This window comes from Bufo gargarizans, chromosome 6, assembly GCF_014858855.1.
Source record: "Bufo gargarizans isolate SCDJY-AF-19 chromosome 6, ASM1485885v1, whole genome shotgun sequence".
In the NCBI taxonomy this organism is placed as follows: Eukaryota; Metazoa; Chordata; class Amphibia; order Anura; family Bufonidae; genus Bufo; species Bufo gargarizans.
The window spans coordinates 109,219,745-109,235,929 of record NC_058085.1 but is presented as its reverse complement, the minus strand read 5'-3'; the positions used below and the strand labels follow the sequence as shown (position 1 = coordinate 109,235,929).

General features: G+C 43.7%; 1 protein-coding gene across 1 annotated transcript in view; it reads right to left on the bottom strand.

Moving 5' to 3' along the window:
- CAVIN1 (caveolae associated protein 1) overlaps positions 1–14,883 on the bottom strand; it is a 47,900-nt gene extending 33,017 nt beyond the window's left edge. Inside the window, exon 1 of the mRNA XM_044296967.1 lies at positions 14,219–14,883. Within this exon, the coding sequence (XP_044152902.1) occupies positions 14,219–14,644 (426 nt within the window). The 5' untranslated portion in view covers positions 14,645–14,883. The remainder of the gene's footprint in view (positions 1–14,218) is intronic.
- Between the last annotated feature and the right edge of the window lie 1,302 nt (positions 14,884–16,185).

The window sequence follows — 16,185 nt, the reverse complement described above, 5'->3', positions numbered from 1 at the left end:
ATACCAAATTATTACTATTAATATGCAATAATTATGAGATAAAATCATTAATTCCTCTGAATACAGTCATTGGTAACATGAGTTTTGAGTACTATTCCTCCCACACACCCACATGAAGCACATTTGCTGCCCACGCTGACTTAGAGACAAATGTTAGCTCCGGATACTTTCTTTCCCCACCCCTCCCACACATAGACCACTGCCTCTAGCCTCGCATATGCTGTAATGGAGCTTTCTTTAGGGGGACCTACTAGAAATAAAAGGGGTCATTTATTAAGACCGGCGTTTTAGACTTTAGGTCTTAACCCCTATAGTTGGCAGTGGATCCGACGAAGTTATGTATAGGCGTCGGCCTCTCCATAAGTTTGGGAATCTAGCACCAATCTAAATGTAAGGGGTCGTTCACACGGACGTGTGAAGCCCGCGCCCGTGCTGTGGACCGCAAATTGCAGTCTGCAATGCATGGGCACCTTCCGTGGAACAGGCGCATGGGGATCGCAGACCCATTCACTTGAATGGGTCCGCAATCCCTCCGTTCCCCAAAAATTTGCTTCCGTAGTGTTCTGTTCCGTGCTTCCGTTCCACATCTACGGATTTGCGGACCCATTGAAATGAATAGGTCCGCATCCGTGATGCAAAATTACAACAGAAAGGTGCCCATGTATTGCAAATGCGGTTGTGTGAACGAGCCCTAAGACAGCTTCCTACCTTGCTTACATTTAGACCATTTTCTATGCCTAAAACAGGTATAGAAAATAATTAATGAGACAGACCTGCCGGCCTGTCCCCTTCCCTGCCCACGTCACGCAAATAATGTGCGCCAGAAATACACCTAATATAGACCCCCAAAATCTCTATGGGCGAAAGTGTTCTCAGTAGAACTGACACTTGAAAAACAACGTTCATGTACACAGACCCATAGAAATGAATGGGTCAGGATTCAGTGCAGGTGCAATGCGTTAAATTCACGCATTGCACCCATACGGAAAACTCACTTGTGTGAACAAGGCTTAAAAGAAGGACTTGTGCTTCTTCCTGATGGACTTCTCCTAAGGCCAATTTCAAGTCAGTGCATTCAGTCTGGGAAACGGTCTTCGTGCGGTGGCTGTATTCCCTGACTGAATACTGCTCCTCTGCCCTGAACTCACACCATATTGATCTGTGAGCTGTGTGTGCCTGCTTGACGGTGGATCTTCTGTACTGTGCAGGCGGTATGTATTGATGACCTATCCCGTTGATCGGCTGTTTGAAGAGGAGGCGGCGCTCCACGCGAACGCAGCTTCCTCTTCATAACACTATGCATTGCAGCAGCGGCGTAGTGTAATTACGAGTAATCTCCTCTTAAAACTGCTGATTGCTGGGGCCAACAACTTTAGGTGAGTAAAGAACAATAGACCCATGGTGTAGGCAGAAACAAACAGCGTCATAAATCATTACAATGATGTGAGTTTAGGGAAGAGCCGCAGTGCTCAGTCAGGGAAATACATCTGTCACATGGAGTGTGTTTCCCAGACTGAATACGTTACAGTGAAATTAGCCTGAAAATGCATCAAAATCTGCAGTTTTAAAGAACTACCCTTATGGAGTTTCTTATTACACACCAAAACAATATCTCAGCTGACAATAATCTTATGTTTAGACTTAAAGAGGTTATCCAGGAATTTATATTGATAACCCATGATCAGGATAGGTCATCAATATAAGATCTGTGGAGGTCCGACACCTGGGACCCCTGCCGATCAGCTGTTATAAGAGGTTGGTGCTCTACGAGTGCTGTGGCCTGTTCCTAGGCGATGTGACATCACCATACATCATTCACATGGACTAGTTGCAGCTCAGCCCCATTCAAGTCAAATGGGCTGTGCTTGGAAAGCTGCCGGTAGTCGGCTGTGCTCACCAGAACTCCGGTGGTGAGCGCGGCGGCAACTTGAAACATCTGATAGGACATCATTATCATATCGGCAGGGGTCTGAGTCCTGGCAAACCTGCCAATGTGATAATGATGTCCTATCCTGAGAGTAGGTAATCATTATTAATTCCTTGATAGCTCCTAGAATTACAGACACTGACCATTTAATTTCCAAAGCAAAAAACTCTCTTTTAGGAATGCTGCATTTTAAAGGTGAATTTTTTACTTTATTTTTGTATTTTACTTTTGGTCAAGAGGCATAGTGGATTTCAATTAATTTTGGAGGTCTTACTTAGGGAAAATTTGTCAGAAAAAAAACTTAATGCTCTGTTTTAAGGTAGTATAATCAATCCTGAAGGCCCACTCTCATAGAATGTACAGGGCCCCTGTGCAAGAAAAGTATGTGGGCCCCTTTTAAGTAACAGCTAAGGCTACTTTCACACTAGCGTTCGATCGGATCCGTTCTGAACGGATCCGATCATATTAATGCAGACGGAGGCTCCGTTCAGAACGGATCCGTCTGCATTATATTGGCAAAAAAAAAGCTAGTGTGAAATTAGCCTGAGTGGATCCGTCCAGACTTTTACATTGAAAGTCAATGGGGGACGGATCCGTTTGAAGATTGAGCCATAGTGTGGCCTCTTCAAACGGATCCGTCCCCATTGACTTACATTGTAAGTCTGGACGGATCCGCACGCCTCCGCACGGCCAGGCGGACACCCGAACGCTGCAAGCAGCGTTCAGGTGTCCGCCTGCTGAGCGGAGGCTGAACGCCGCCAGACTGATGTTCGGGTCCGCTCGTGAGCCGAACGCTAGTGTGAAACTAGCCTAATTTGTTGAGAGTGAGGAGCTTATCCTTTGTTGCAAATTGTTTAATGGTGTACCAACTTCTCTTTTGGAGTTTTATACACCCATAACTGCAATGACAATAGATAAATAGTCCTTTGCATGCAATAAAGTAGACATTATTATGAATTGCCATTTTGTTGATAAGATGGTGGTGAATCCCTTTTCCTCCTGGGTCCTTGTGCAGCTGCACATATGGTATGTCCATCCCTCCCTTATCTTATTCCAAGGTCAGCTCCAAATTAAATTGTCTTCTGGTAGACTTTAGTCACCGTGTTTTATTAGGGATTCTTTCCTATGTCAGAGCTTGGATCGTGTGGTATTCTAGTCGGCCAGTCCAACCCTGTGTCCAACCCTGTGTCCAACCCTGTGTGTTGCGGACAAAACACACCCATTGAAAACCGCTGACAGAAGACAGATGTCATCCAGATTCTGTGGTTCTTACTGACTATTGTTAGGGGATGCACTGGAGAGCAATTTATCAGTATAGTAGTGAACATGGTAAAAGGATGACACATGGAGGACAAAAAACTGACCCAAACACGTCCTTTCATGGACCTCGTCAGGGGTAAAACAAAGACCTTCTGGTCATGGACACAGACATGTGAATAAGCTTGAGTGATAATATACATTACTAATGGTACTTTCACACTAGCATTAAAGTTTTCCGGTATTGAGAGACGGATCCGGTATTGCAATGCATTTGTCAGACGGATCCGTATCCGGAAACAAATGATACCCGTTTGCATACGGATTTCCGGATCCGGCAGGCACTTCCGGCAATGGAACTGCCTGCCAGAATCCAACAAGGCTAGGGTAAAACTAGCCTTAATGTGTGCAGGTGATGATGAAACTGTAGATACAAATAACAATGGTGCGCCACTGGATAAAATATTATCGTGAATGACTATTGTCTAATAATAGGTTAAAATTGAGATGTCTGCTGGTGATCAGCTGCCTGAACATGTTCTAAAAACAATACTCTATTATAAACCAGCAAAATGAATCATGTACAAAGTAAGACGACATTTATGACAAACTTACTGGGTGGATTCATACTGCCAACAAGTATAAACTGATCCTTGTTCTTTCTCCAGAAAAAGAAATTAGAGGGCACAGCTATTCCCTAATATGCTTCCCTTTATAAGTAGGAATGATCTGATAACAGAGAAAGGAGCAGTTGAAAAATGTAGGGGCTGTACTGTATAAGATTGGAAAAATATGGCTGCTTTGTTCTAGACACAGTGCCATTCTCATCTGGTATCATGACTCAGCCGCATGCAACTAACCTTTTCTATTGTTGACCTGTGAATCCATCATGATCAGAACACAGGCACATATATAAGGGAGTCTGTAATGTGCTGGATAATAATCTAAAGAAATCTTTAGAGTAAAGGCGGGTTTACACCACACAATTGTTGGCCTAATTATTGGGAAAGAACACTTGTTCCCAATAATTTTCCTATGTAAACGTGCCAACGATCACCTGATGAATGTTCTATGTGTTTGTAAACTGCTTTTAACATGTAGAAGAACTAAGTGGTTAATTGCGATGAGAATCTTCGTCAACTAGTTGCTTCCTTCTAACTCATTATTACCAAATTTTTAAATGCCTCCTTCCATGCAACCCCCACTCCTGTAGCTAGTGAAGATCGCTCTCTCCGACCAAGCCTGGCAGACGCTCCGTCCATTTCCTACATGTCCAGTATATACTGCTTGTTATTTCACTGTATATACTGTCACTATATAATGTAATTGTGTAATACTGTTGAGGGGGCCTTGATAATAAAATCTTTTAGTTCTCCTCTTGGGTGGGCCCCTATTGAGTTCGGACGCCATAGCAGCTGCTTCCACTATAGCTACGCCCCTGACTGTGAGAAATGTTACCGTGGAGGAAACTATTTAGTACGAGTTATAACAGTAAATGTGCCTTGATAGGGGTAAATAAGATGATCAAAATGGTTGGAGAAGGCCATGGCAAAGTTTCCCTCTGGAATCGCATACTTCTACTAGGTGTAGAGGAATGGTCTTTTCTCAAAACTAAAGGGGATTAAAAACGGGAGTAGCCATAAAGTAAGGATAGTATATTGGCAATTTGCTGGAAAATTCATGTGTCTAAAAACATATTTTAAACAGTATAGATATGGTTTTGCAGTATATGCAGTAATTGTAACCAAACCCTTTAAGATGCTTGGGATCTGCCACATATTAACATGCCCTATCTGTTCCTTCATTAAATGTAATGATATGCTCCACTCTTGATTTTTGCTAATCTATTACTACACTTGCTATGCACTGAAGCAAATAGATGGTCTATTTGGGCATACTGGACAGGGACATATGTGGGGTGGGGGCTGGAAAAGAATATACTCTAAGGCACCTAGGTGGGCACCAAAAATCAAAGCGCCAAAACCAATACCCAAGAACAATGTGATCTAGTGGTTCCAAATAAAAACTTCACATTGACCAAGGAACAGAGAGCTCTCTTACATTGTGCCCTCCATTTCACTTACTGAGCCACAGATCCGCCACTTCCTGTGCCCCTGTTCTTCCATCTAAGATAAGAGTGCTGCTTCTCAGGCAATCTGATGCACACTGTGCATCAATAGTCCGGGACACTTTCTGCTTGCCCAGCCAATCCAAGAGCAGCTGAAAGTGTCTCGGGCTAAGGATGCATATGGGCATCAGATAGTCTAAGAAGCAGTGCAGGCAACTGCCAGGCTGCACCTGTCCAGGTGCAGTTGGCAATTAGCAGTATGTAGAGAGTACTACCCACGGCCATTAACATGCATGAGTAGTAGCACCATTAGGGTACCTCCACACGTAGAGGAATATGCATGTTTTTTCTGCACGGATTCCCATGGGGAAAAACAGAAGAGTAGTACCAGCAAAGTGTGTGAGATTAAGCAAATATTGTGTACACTTTGCAGATGTTTTCCGTGCGGAAATTGGCCTGTTGTCTGGATTAGAAATCTATAGCATTTATAACAAAGGCTTTAGATCTGCGGCAAAATCCATTCAAATCTGCACAAAACCGCTGTTAGAAATTTAGATTTGTGGTGCAGTTTGGGTGCAGAAATGCACAGAAATCCACATGGAAGTGCGTGTGGATCTTCTGCATATTGACTTGCACCCATGTGCAGGTACCCTTATCAACATTCACATAAGGCTGACTTCACACGAACGTGTGTGACCCGTGCCCGTGCTGCGGCCCGCAAATTGCGGGCCGCAATGCACGATCGTCGGCCGTAGGTCAGCCACATTGGATCGCGGACCCATTCACTTTAATGGGTTCGCAATCCGCAAAAAGATAGGACATGTTGTATCTTTTTGTGGAACGGAAGTACGGGACGCAACCCCACGGAAGCACTCCGTAGTGCTTCCGAGCGGTTCCGTTCCGTGTGGCTGTCCCGCATTTCCGGATTTGCGGACCCATTGAAGTGAATGGGTCCACATCCATGATGCGGAATGCACACGGAATTGTGGCTGTGTATTGCGGCCCGCAATTTGCGGGCCGCAATACGGCCACGGATCCCCCACGTTCGTGTGAACTCGGCCTAACAGTGAAAAAAAAGGTCATTAAAAACATTAGAAATGTCCTCTTTCTGAAAAACAGTCCCCTTCATGTGTATGGGGTCCGTCCGTGAAAAGGGATAAAATAGGACATTTCCTATTTTTTGACAGCCGTTATACATGGGCGGTTAAAAATGTGTGAATATCTGTATAGACTACCATTGTTCTTAAAACAATAGTGACAGACGGTTTTCACTATCTTGAAAATGTAGCCTTAGGCCACATTCATAAGAGCCTCACCCATGTCTGTAAGGTTCACTCCAGGAATCAAACGCATTGTATACAGTATATAAAATACTGCAGATACTGCATTACATTGTTACATAAGATATTAAAGATATTTTGAGGTACAATTTACTGCAATTGGATAACTAGGAAGAGAAATATAAAATAGTGTTACTACTAGATTTGTAGAATGACCTATGTATATGCTCTTAAATGTTGGATCTTATTCAGTTTTAAATTAGATTTTGTGGGGTTTCGCTCTGGTAGATAGGGTAAGCGGGCGCAGTACAGAGGCAAAATACAAGTTCTTAACTCAAAACTTCAGTGTTTATTTACACTTGAGGCTATTGCACAAGTCAGCATGTAACTTTGCAGTCTTGGTGTTAATTCACACACAATGGAAAGTTCATATAACACAAGTCACCTTGCTGGCAGGTCTGCCTCCAGTAGTCCAAAGCAGGCTTTAGGGGGCCTGTTTCCCCAGCGTGCATGACTTTATTTGCCTAGTGGTGACAGGTCGGGGCCAATTTCATATCGCCTCTATTTTGTTCACTTGGGGTTTGATGACTCCACGCTTAATGACATACCCCAGGTAATTAGTCTCTTCTAAGCCTATTGCACATTTTTTGGGGGTTAGCGGTTAGGCCAGCCTTCCGAAGGAAGTCCACTACAGCCTGCACTTTGGGTAGGTGACTTTCCCAGTCGGTACTGTGGATGACAATATCGTCCAGGTAAGCCGTAGTTGTCTTATGTGCAGCAACTTACAGAGTTCCCTCATCACCTTGGACATAAAAGGGGTCCCTTGGTTGGTCAGAACCTCTTTAGGTAGTCCTACTCGGGAAAACATCTCCATTAACTCCTTAGCTATGAGGTATGTCACAGTGAGTGGCACCGTCTCCGGGTACCGAGTGGCGTAGTCTAGAATGACTAAATGTGTTGATGCCCTCTGGCGGACTTCAGTACTGGGCCTATCAGGTCAAATGGTACTTCGATAATCGGGAGAGGTACTAGGGGGCTACGGAAATGTGGATGGGGGCTAGTTATCTGGCAGGTCGGGCAAGACTTACAAAACGGTTCCACTTTTTTGAATATGCTAGGCCAGTAAAACCGCTGTAGAATACGAGCCTGAGTTTTCTGCAGCCCCAGGTGACCCCCGAGAATGAACGTGTTGGTGGGCTAGATCTAACACAAGCTTGGAATAAGCCTTAAGGACCATCAACTGTTCAATACATAAAGACCACAAAGTGAATGTATATTTTTGAGTATTCATTTGCATCCCTGTCCTATACATTTTCATCCTATGCTTTTTTTCTTTCCTTCTGAAATATACAGAAATGTGGTGTAAACTGTGACACAGTGAGGGGTTATGTCTGGCAAGGCAGGTATTTTCCTCCCACCATGTGCGGCTGGGCTGGTTTCCAACCAGGTGTAGTCAATTACCGGACCGGAGTTTAAGTACCGATCCAGGTTTTGGCAGCACCTGGCTATCCTTAAATTAGCAGCTGGGCTCAGCAGAGATGTCTCTGTTTTTAGGATCTGAAGAACGGTCTGGTAGAACGGTTTAACCAAACATTAAAAAATATGTTGAAAAAGGTAGTGTCTAAAGATGGGAAGGACTGGGGCCTCCTTCTGCCCTATCTCATGTTCGCAGTGCCAGAGATCCCCTAGGCCTCTACTGGGTTCTCGCCATTCGAACTGCTATATGGCAGACACCCTCGCGGTCTCTTGGATGTGGCCAAAGAGGCGTGGGAACAACAACCCACTCCACCTAAAAGTGTCATTGAGTACGTTACCCAGATGCAAGATCGGATAGAGACAGTGTTGCCTCTTGTTAGGGAGCATATGGAGGAAGCTCAGCGAGCAAAGAGTTGGGTCTATAATCGGCAGTCTCGGGTCAGGAACTTTAACCCGGGTGATCGGGTTTTGGTTCTGGTGCCAACCGTGGACAGTAAGTTTCTCGCTAGGTGGCAGGGGCCCTACGAGGTACTCGAGAAAGTTGGAGATGTAAACTACAAGGTACACCAGCCAGGGCAGCGAAAGCAGGTTTACCATGTGAATTTACTCAAATCGTGGAAAGATAGGGAAACCTGTACAGAAGATAGCCCGCAGAAGGATTTTCTAGGAGAAGAGGTACTGGCCCCTCTGTCTGATGCAAGAGAGGCGGCTGCTACAGTAAAAATTGCTGGCAGCCTCTCCTCTAAACAGACTCAGGAGGCCAGGGAGTTCGTTAGTCGGAACACGGATGTGTTCTCGGACCTCCCTGGATGCACTTCCAAAATCCAGATTAAAACCATACCGGGTGCCCGAGGCTTGGCGAAAAGCCATATCGGAGGAGGTGCAGCTAATGTTGCAGCTAGACGTCAACTGAGGAGTCAAAAAGTGAGTGGGCCAGTCCTATAGTATTGATACCCAAGCCGGACGGGACATTGCGGTTTTGTAACGACTTTCGAAAACTTAACAAGGTTTCCAAATTCGATGCGTATCCCATGCCCCGCGTGGATGAGCTCATCGAGAGGTTAGGACAAGCCCGGTATTTTTCTGTTTTGGACCTCACGAAAGGGTACTGGCAGGTGCCCTTAATGGAGGCTGCCAAAGAGAAAACTGCCTTCATCACGCATGAGGCGCTGTATCAATATAAGGTCTGACCCTTTGGTCTGCATGGCGCCCCTGCCACTTTTCAGCGACTAATGGACATTGTGCTTCGTCGACATCATCGGTACGCTTCAGTTTACCTGGACGATATTGTCATCCACAGTACCGACTGGGAAAGTCACCTACCCAAAGTGTAGGCTGTAGTAGACTCCCTTCGGAAAGCTGGCCTAACCGCTAAACCCAAAAAATGTGCGATAGAGTTAGAAGAGGCTAAGTACCTGGGGTATGTCATCGGGCGTAGAGTCATCAAACCTCAAGTGAACAAAATACAAGCGATACGGGATTGTCCCCGACCTGTCATCACTAGGCAAATAAAGTCATTCCTGGGAATGGTGGGCTTTTACATGAGGTTTGTTCCCCACTTTGCTACTCTAGCGGCCCCCTTGACAAGAACACATGTCAGTGGATGGTTCGCTGGGATGAGCAGGCGGAAGAGGCTTTTTCCACTTTGAAGTCGTCCCTATGCGGGTCACTGGCGAACTTCAATAGGGAGTTCTTAGTACAGACCGATGCCTCTGAAGTAGGCCTCGGTGCTGTAGTGTCTCAGGAAGTCAACGGGGAGGAGCATCCCGCTGTCTTCCTCACCCCAGCCGAGACCCAGTATAGTATAGTGGAGAGAGAGTGCCTGGCTATCAAGTGGGCACTAGAATCTCTCAGCTATTTTTTATTGGGGAAAAAATTCCGCCAGGTGACTGACCACTCCCCTCTCAAGTGAATGAGCCAGGCCAAGGACAGAAATGCCTGGGTCTCCCTACAAAACTTTACCATTTCGGTGGAACACAGGGCAGGCCAGTTACATGGAAACGCGGATGCACTGTCCCGGGTACATTGTCTGGCGTGTGTTCACCCCCTCAGGGTTGAACAAAGGGGGGGTATGTGACACAGTGAGAGGTTTGGTCTGGGAAAACAGGTATTTTCCTCACAGCATGTGCTGCTGGGCTGATTTACAGCCCGGTGAGGTAAAATACTGGACCGGATTTTAAATGCCGGTCCGGGTTTTGGCAGCACCTGGCTGTCCTTAAATAGGCAGCTGGGCTCAGAAGCCAGGTCTCTGTGTTGGGATCTGGCAGCCTTGTGTCTGGGTGAAGGCTTGCTACCTGTTTGGCGTTAAAATAGGTTGGTGCTGCTATCAGCAAGGACTCTTTGAGGCAGAATTGCCGCATAGTGTGAATTACCACCAACACAGCAAGGTGACTTTTTGTTTGAATATGACTATTTGTTTTGTCACTTGCCTATAATGGAATTGCTCAATCAGAGACTGTATTATATACTTCTGTGCATGCAGATAAGAGGTGAATTTCAGAAATGTAAAGGCTGTCGGGTTGAACACTCATCTTTTTCTTTCATGTCAATATTCTTATATCTTGTAGTGAAAAAGTGCCTGATCCCAGAACTAAACATTTAGAGTTATAACAGTTGACGGTCCCACCTCATTCCTCTGCCTGTGTGCACACCCCATTCCTTAGGACACCCAACAAACTGTGAGTCATTGGAAAAAGCAGAAGTGCACTCATCCCATTGGCAGGATTCCCTAGAAACAGAGCTAAAATACAAAATGTTAAAAATTGATTTTGTGTGGTTCTATTTAGCAATGATTCTCTGTTTATAGAGTAGTCAAATTACAGACGTTGCTGTTATGTAGTGGGAAGTGAGACAATGGCCATGTAGAATTCCTGTCTTCAGGCTATGCAGTTTAAAGAGAAAGCTTGTAAACAGATGCAACAAGATACAATATTCATGTCTGTATTGCAAGAATGCATTACTTTTATATACAGTGAAACCTCATCTTTGAGAAGACCACCTTACCCAGACCAGATGTTATGCATATTGGTCATCTTCTCTGAAAAGACCACCCCCTTAGAAGACCACTTTTAAATGCAATTTTGGGTGGTCATGTCAAAGAGGTTTCCACTGTATTATATGCACTGGAAAAGACAATGTATAGGGGTGGGAATGTGGGAAAAAATAATCCCAAATGAGAAATGTTCAGTATTTCTAGGAGACAGTTGGTGCTTTCAGTGTTGGTCTGTGTATTGTATAGCTTAAAGTGGAGCATGCTGTGACACTATAAAGTTGGGGTTACGCATTGGTATTATCACAGCTGAGATGCAAGTTTAATTGATGTCTATGGTGCAGTAGTTGCAAGGTCGCTTGCCAATTCTTCCAAACTATAGCATGCTTTTTTTCTGAGGCCTTCTGCCACCACTTGGCCTTACTTATATGTGAGGCAACTGTGGCAAGGCCAGCCATTCACTTACAATCAGTGATAATTCAGTGTGAGGAAACTTCAAATTCTACTGCCAAAAAGAAAACTGACTCGACAATTGATAGGTGTTCGAGAAAGGGACATGATTTGTTCCTAATTATGGTGGCACATTACCAAAACAGACTAAATGTTATGGCAGTCTTCAGACCAAGCCCGTGTAAGTAAGTCCATCCAGCAGGTTACACCAATGTACACATTTAGTGGATAATTTAGAGCCCACTTGACTTCAAGTTTTTACAACTGAGTGAGAATATAAACGATAGCTCTTAAGCACACATCTAAAGTGATTTCCACACATAAACATTCATGAGCAAACATATATCCATGAGCTTGGGCATGTGGTGATAACCGTTTCGATCCAGGGCATTCCCTTGGGATGATCTATGAAGAATTTTTCTACAAGCTCAGAAGGAATTGTCCAGGATTAGAAAAGGGGTCTCATTTTTTTCCCATAAACAGTGTCACTCTTGTCCATAGGTTGTTTCTGGTACTGCAGCATATCCCCATTCTGGGGGTGAACTGCAAATCCAGACACAACCCATGGACAGATGTGCCACTGTTTCTATTTCTTTCAGTCCTGGACAAACCCTCGATATGATCCTTAAAGTATATTTTTTCAAGCAGAAATATAGCAAGATTTAGGCCCCTTTAACACGGGAGAGTTTTCCACACGGGTGCAATGCGTGAGGTGAACGCATTGCACCCGCACTTAATCCTGAGCCATTCATTTTAAGCGCGCTGTGTACATGAGAGATGTTTTTCATGCATCACTTGTGCGTTGCATGAAAATCGCAGCATGTTCTACATTATGCATTTTTCACACAACACAGGCTCAATAGAAATAAATGGGGCTGCGTGAAAATCGCGTAGCATCCACAAGCAAGTGAAGAGTGACCCAGGTCCCCATTTACTTTATTATTTCCCATTATAACATGGTTATAATGGAAAATAATAGCATTCTTTAATACAGAATGCAAAGTGAAAGGTCACTTGAGGGTTAAAAAATTATAAAAACATTACTCACCTCATCCACTTGATCGCGCAGCCGGGATCCTCTTCTTTGTTCTTCTTGAAGGACCTGCAAAAGGACCTTCTCTGACGTCATCTCACTCACCATGTGGTAAGTGCTGTGACGTCAGCGCAGGTCCTGCTGAATGAAGTTAGAAAGACCTTCTATCTTCATTCAGCAGGACCTGCGCTGACGTCACAGCGCTCACCACATGGTGAGCGAGATGACGTCAGCGAAGGTCCTTTTGCAGGTCCTTCAAGAAGAACAAAGAAGAGTATCCCGGCTGCGCGATCAAGTGGATGAGTTGAATAATGTTTTTATTATTTTTTAACCCTCAAGTGACATTTCACTTTGCATTCTGTATTAAAGAATGCTATTATTTTCCATTATAACCATGTTATAATGGAAAATAATAAAGTATACAGAACACCTAACCCAAACCCAAACTTCAGTGAAGAAGTCCGGGTTCGGGTCTGGGTACCACATTCAGTTTTTTCTAACACGCGTGAAAAACGCATTGCACTCGCGCGGAAAAAACTGAACAACAGAATGTAATCGCAATTGCTTGACTACTCGCGCGAGTTTCACGCAATGCACCCTGAACGCATCCCGACCACACCCGCGACGCCTGTGTGAAGGGGGCCTTAGGGTGGACACCTGGGATCAGTGAGCACCAGCTCAGTCCGACATTGGAATTAAAAAGATTTACCCGGCTTCAATACATAAACTAAAACTCAGGATACATTGTCGCCGTCGTTTATCCTTCCAATAAAGCAAGTTATGTGACAAGATGGCTGACTTTGTCATACCAAAAATATCTGCATTTTTTTAATACTTAGGCAGTCGACAACTGTCACCACCTTGATCTGTCAAATGACTTCACCGTAGCCATTATACTAGCGATTTATACACATTTATGTAGTTTGCAGCTTGAATTTAGCTGTAATATTAAAATGAAATATAATGCATGCTGGGAAACTTGTTGGCTTACCTTTAAAATATGGAACCATTACTTACCTAGCCACATATACTAACCAGCATAGTACAAGGATGGTGACATGTGGCGTGAGCTGCTACATTAATATAAATCACATGTAATGGGCCCTGACATACAAAATAATTTAATTTCTGAGCGTTCATAAGCGCTTCTTTGAGCAAATACCATATTAAAGCGTAATCTGGCATTCGCCCATAATCCACACCCTTTAACTCCATTATGCCTGAGCTTTGGGCTATACATTTGATGTAAAGGTACAACAATTGCATAACTACATAAAATCATACAAAGGAAGTTAGTTACTCAATCAATGAAGTTTACATGCTACAATAACATATAACAATAACATTTATATCTGCCTGAATATGCCTTTAAAGCCTTTTGTATTACAAATCCATACATAATACCTATGAGATGAAGAATACATATAGAGCATGAACAGCTGATAATATGTCACAAAGGCATATAAAATAACTTGAACTTTGTGTTGCATGGTCATATAAATGATATCTGACATAGTGTATATAGCTGTCTTATATTAAATGTAAGCCTCTGTTGCCTGTTCAGAGCAATTTAAAGCCCAAGGAGGCCCTACGTTGCAGAATAAATGTAAGTTTAGCATTTGTTAGCTAAGTGATATCTCTTCTACTAGGTGATTTAGCTCTTGTAAGGAGGAGAATGTATATGAAAGACCTGAGTGTAGTCTGACATCATACACAGATATACAGAAACTGCTCTCACCTGGTAGATCATCACTTTGAAGTTTCTACGTCTCAGCAACTCGGATTCATTGGTTTCCAACTTTTTGATCTGTGCTTGCTGCCGCTCCAGGTTTTGTCTCACTGTCTTGACGTTGACGCTCACCTTTCTCACTTTGTCTAAAAGCTTACTGGCTGTATTGCTGGTAGTGGCATGAGACTTGGTCAGCTTGGTCAGTTCTCCTTGAATGCTGCCCACTACTTCCTCCATCTCCTCTTGTCTTTTCTCCAGTTGAGTTTGAGTCAACTGAATCTGGTCCACTGCTCCTATAATCTTATCCAGCAGGCTCAGCACCAAAACCCCATTGATTTGGTCTGCTTTGATGGGCTCACTATCTGAAGTTTCCCCTGGAGGAGTATCAGGGATGATGGTGGGCTGCTCGTCTATATGCAAGGTGGTATCCGCCATTTTAGCAGCTGCCTTAAAGATTTAAAACTAGAAAGAGAACAAAGAGGAGAAACAAGCAGTGTGGGATCCAGAAACTCTGATAATGCTGCTTGCCGGGATGCTGGCCAGAAATAGCTAGCATGGGACGTGTGCGGGTGTGTGTATGTGTTTGTGTGTGAGAGCTCTATGCAGAATAGCAGTGCTCTGCATAACTGTACTGGAAGGGTTGGACCTGAGAGGAGGGGGAAAGTCTATGTACACTGAATCCCTGCCATTGGATAGCTCCACCCAGGGTAATTTGGAGAAGCGAGCTGTAAACCCAACCTCTCCCTCTTCTGGTTCTGAAATGATTAAAATAGTTATAAGGGAGGTGACTAGTCTCCTTGCATGCAAGCACAGGCTGAGGAATGCACCAGTAGAGGGAGAGGGAGAGTGGAGAACACTCAAGCTTATCATGTAATGGGGATTCCTAATGCATTAACCTGTTCACTGACAGAAGGCACTAACAACGAGTTAAATGGTCAAAATAATGTTAGCTCTTCCAACAAAACTCACATTAAAATCTGATGAAGGAAGCACAATTGAATGTTCTATGTGAACTATTTCTATTCCAGGATGTCCCTTCATGGTTCCCCTGCTGAACAAGGGCACTAATGCAATATCCTGTTTAAAGCGGCACTAAATGTTTAAAATATGCAACACTTAAAAGGATAAGCTAGAAGAACGTGTTCAACAAACTGCACTCACATAAATGAAGAAGCCTCATAAGAGAGACCAAGATATCTGAGAACATAGAAAGGTTCTTTTGAGTAGTCCAGAAAAGAGTAATCAGGTGATAACTTCAGGTTATTAGAAGTTTAGCAGAAGATATTAGCGCACCTGATGATCTAGTCACAGCCTTAGATGATCAGCCTTAGATGACATCAAGCTTTCTTTCAGTGTTTATAACCTGTCTGTTCTTATCTGCAGACCTCTTTAATATTAAAACATATTCATGTCACTTTCATAGGGTGCAACATTAGTATGTCACAAGGTGACAAACACAATATAAACTATCAAAAATGTGACGTTTTAAGTATGAATAGAAAAGTACACTGTGTGACACTAGGCGGGTGAGGTTTTGTAGATCAGTATGTGGCATGTGGGTGGGCTCTGCTAGAAGGAGAATGGAAAACTCTGCTAGTGGAAAAGTGCTTGAAATCATTACCATTCAGATGTTTCCCCTCCAGGAACACTCCCTGTGCCTGCTTGGGGTTTCCAGGCTTCATAGGATAGTCTCGGGGCAACTTCAACCTGTTAGAAGATAAAAGACAGGTTATAAAGTCAACAGAATGTATTATTCTGACTAGCTGGTGTATCACCTAGGCACAAGGTCAAGCATTTACATTTAGGATACATCCACATGGGATACATATGTTGTGAATTTTTGTGAGCAGCAAAGTGGATGAGATTTTAAGAAATCTGAAATACATGCTGTGGAAAAAAAAAAAAAAAACACAGCGTAAATTGGCGGTGCACATTTTAAATCTATGATGTGGATTTCCATAGCAGACTTCACCCTT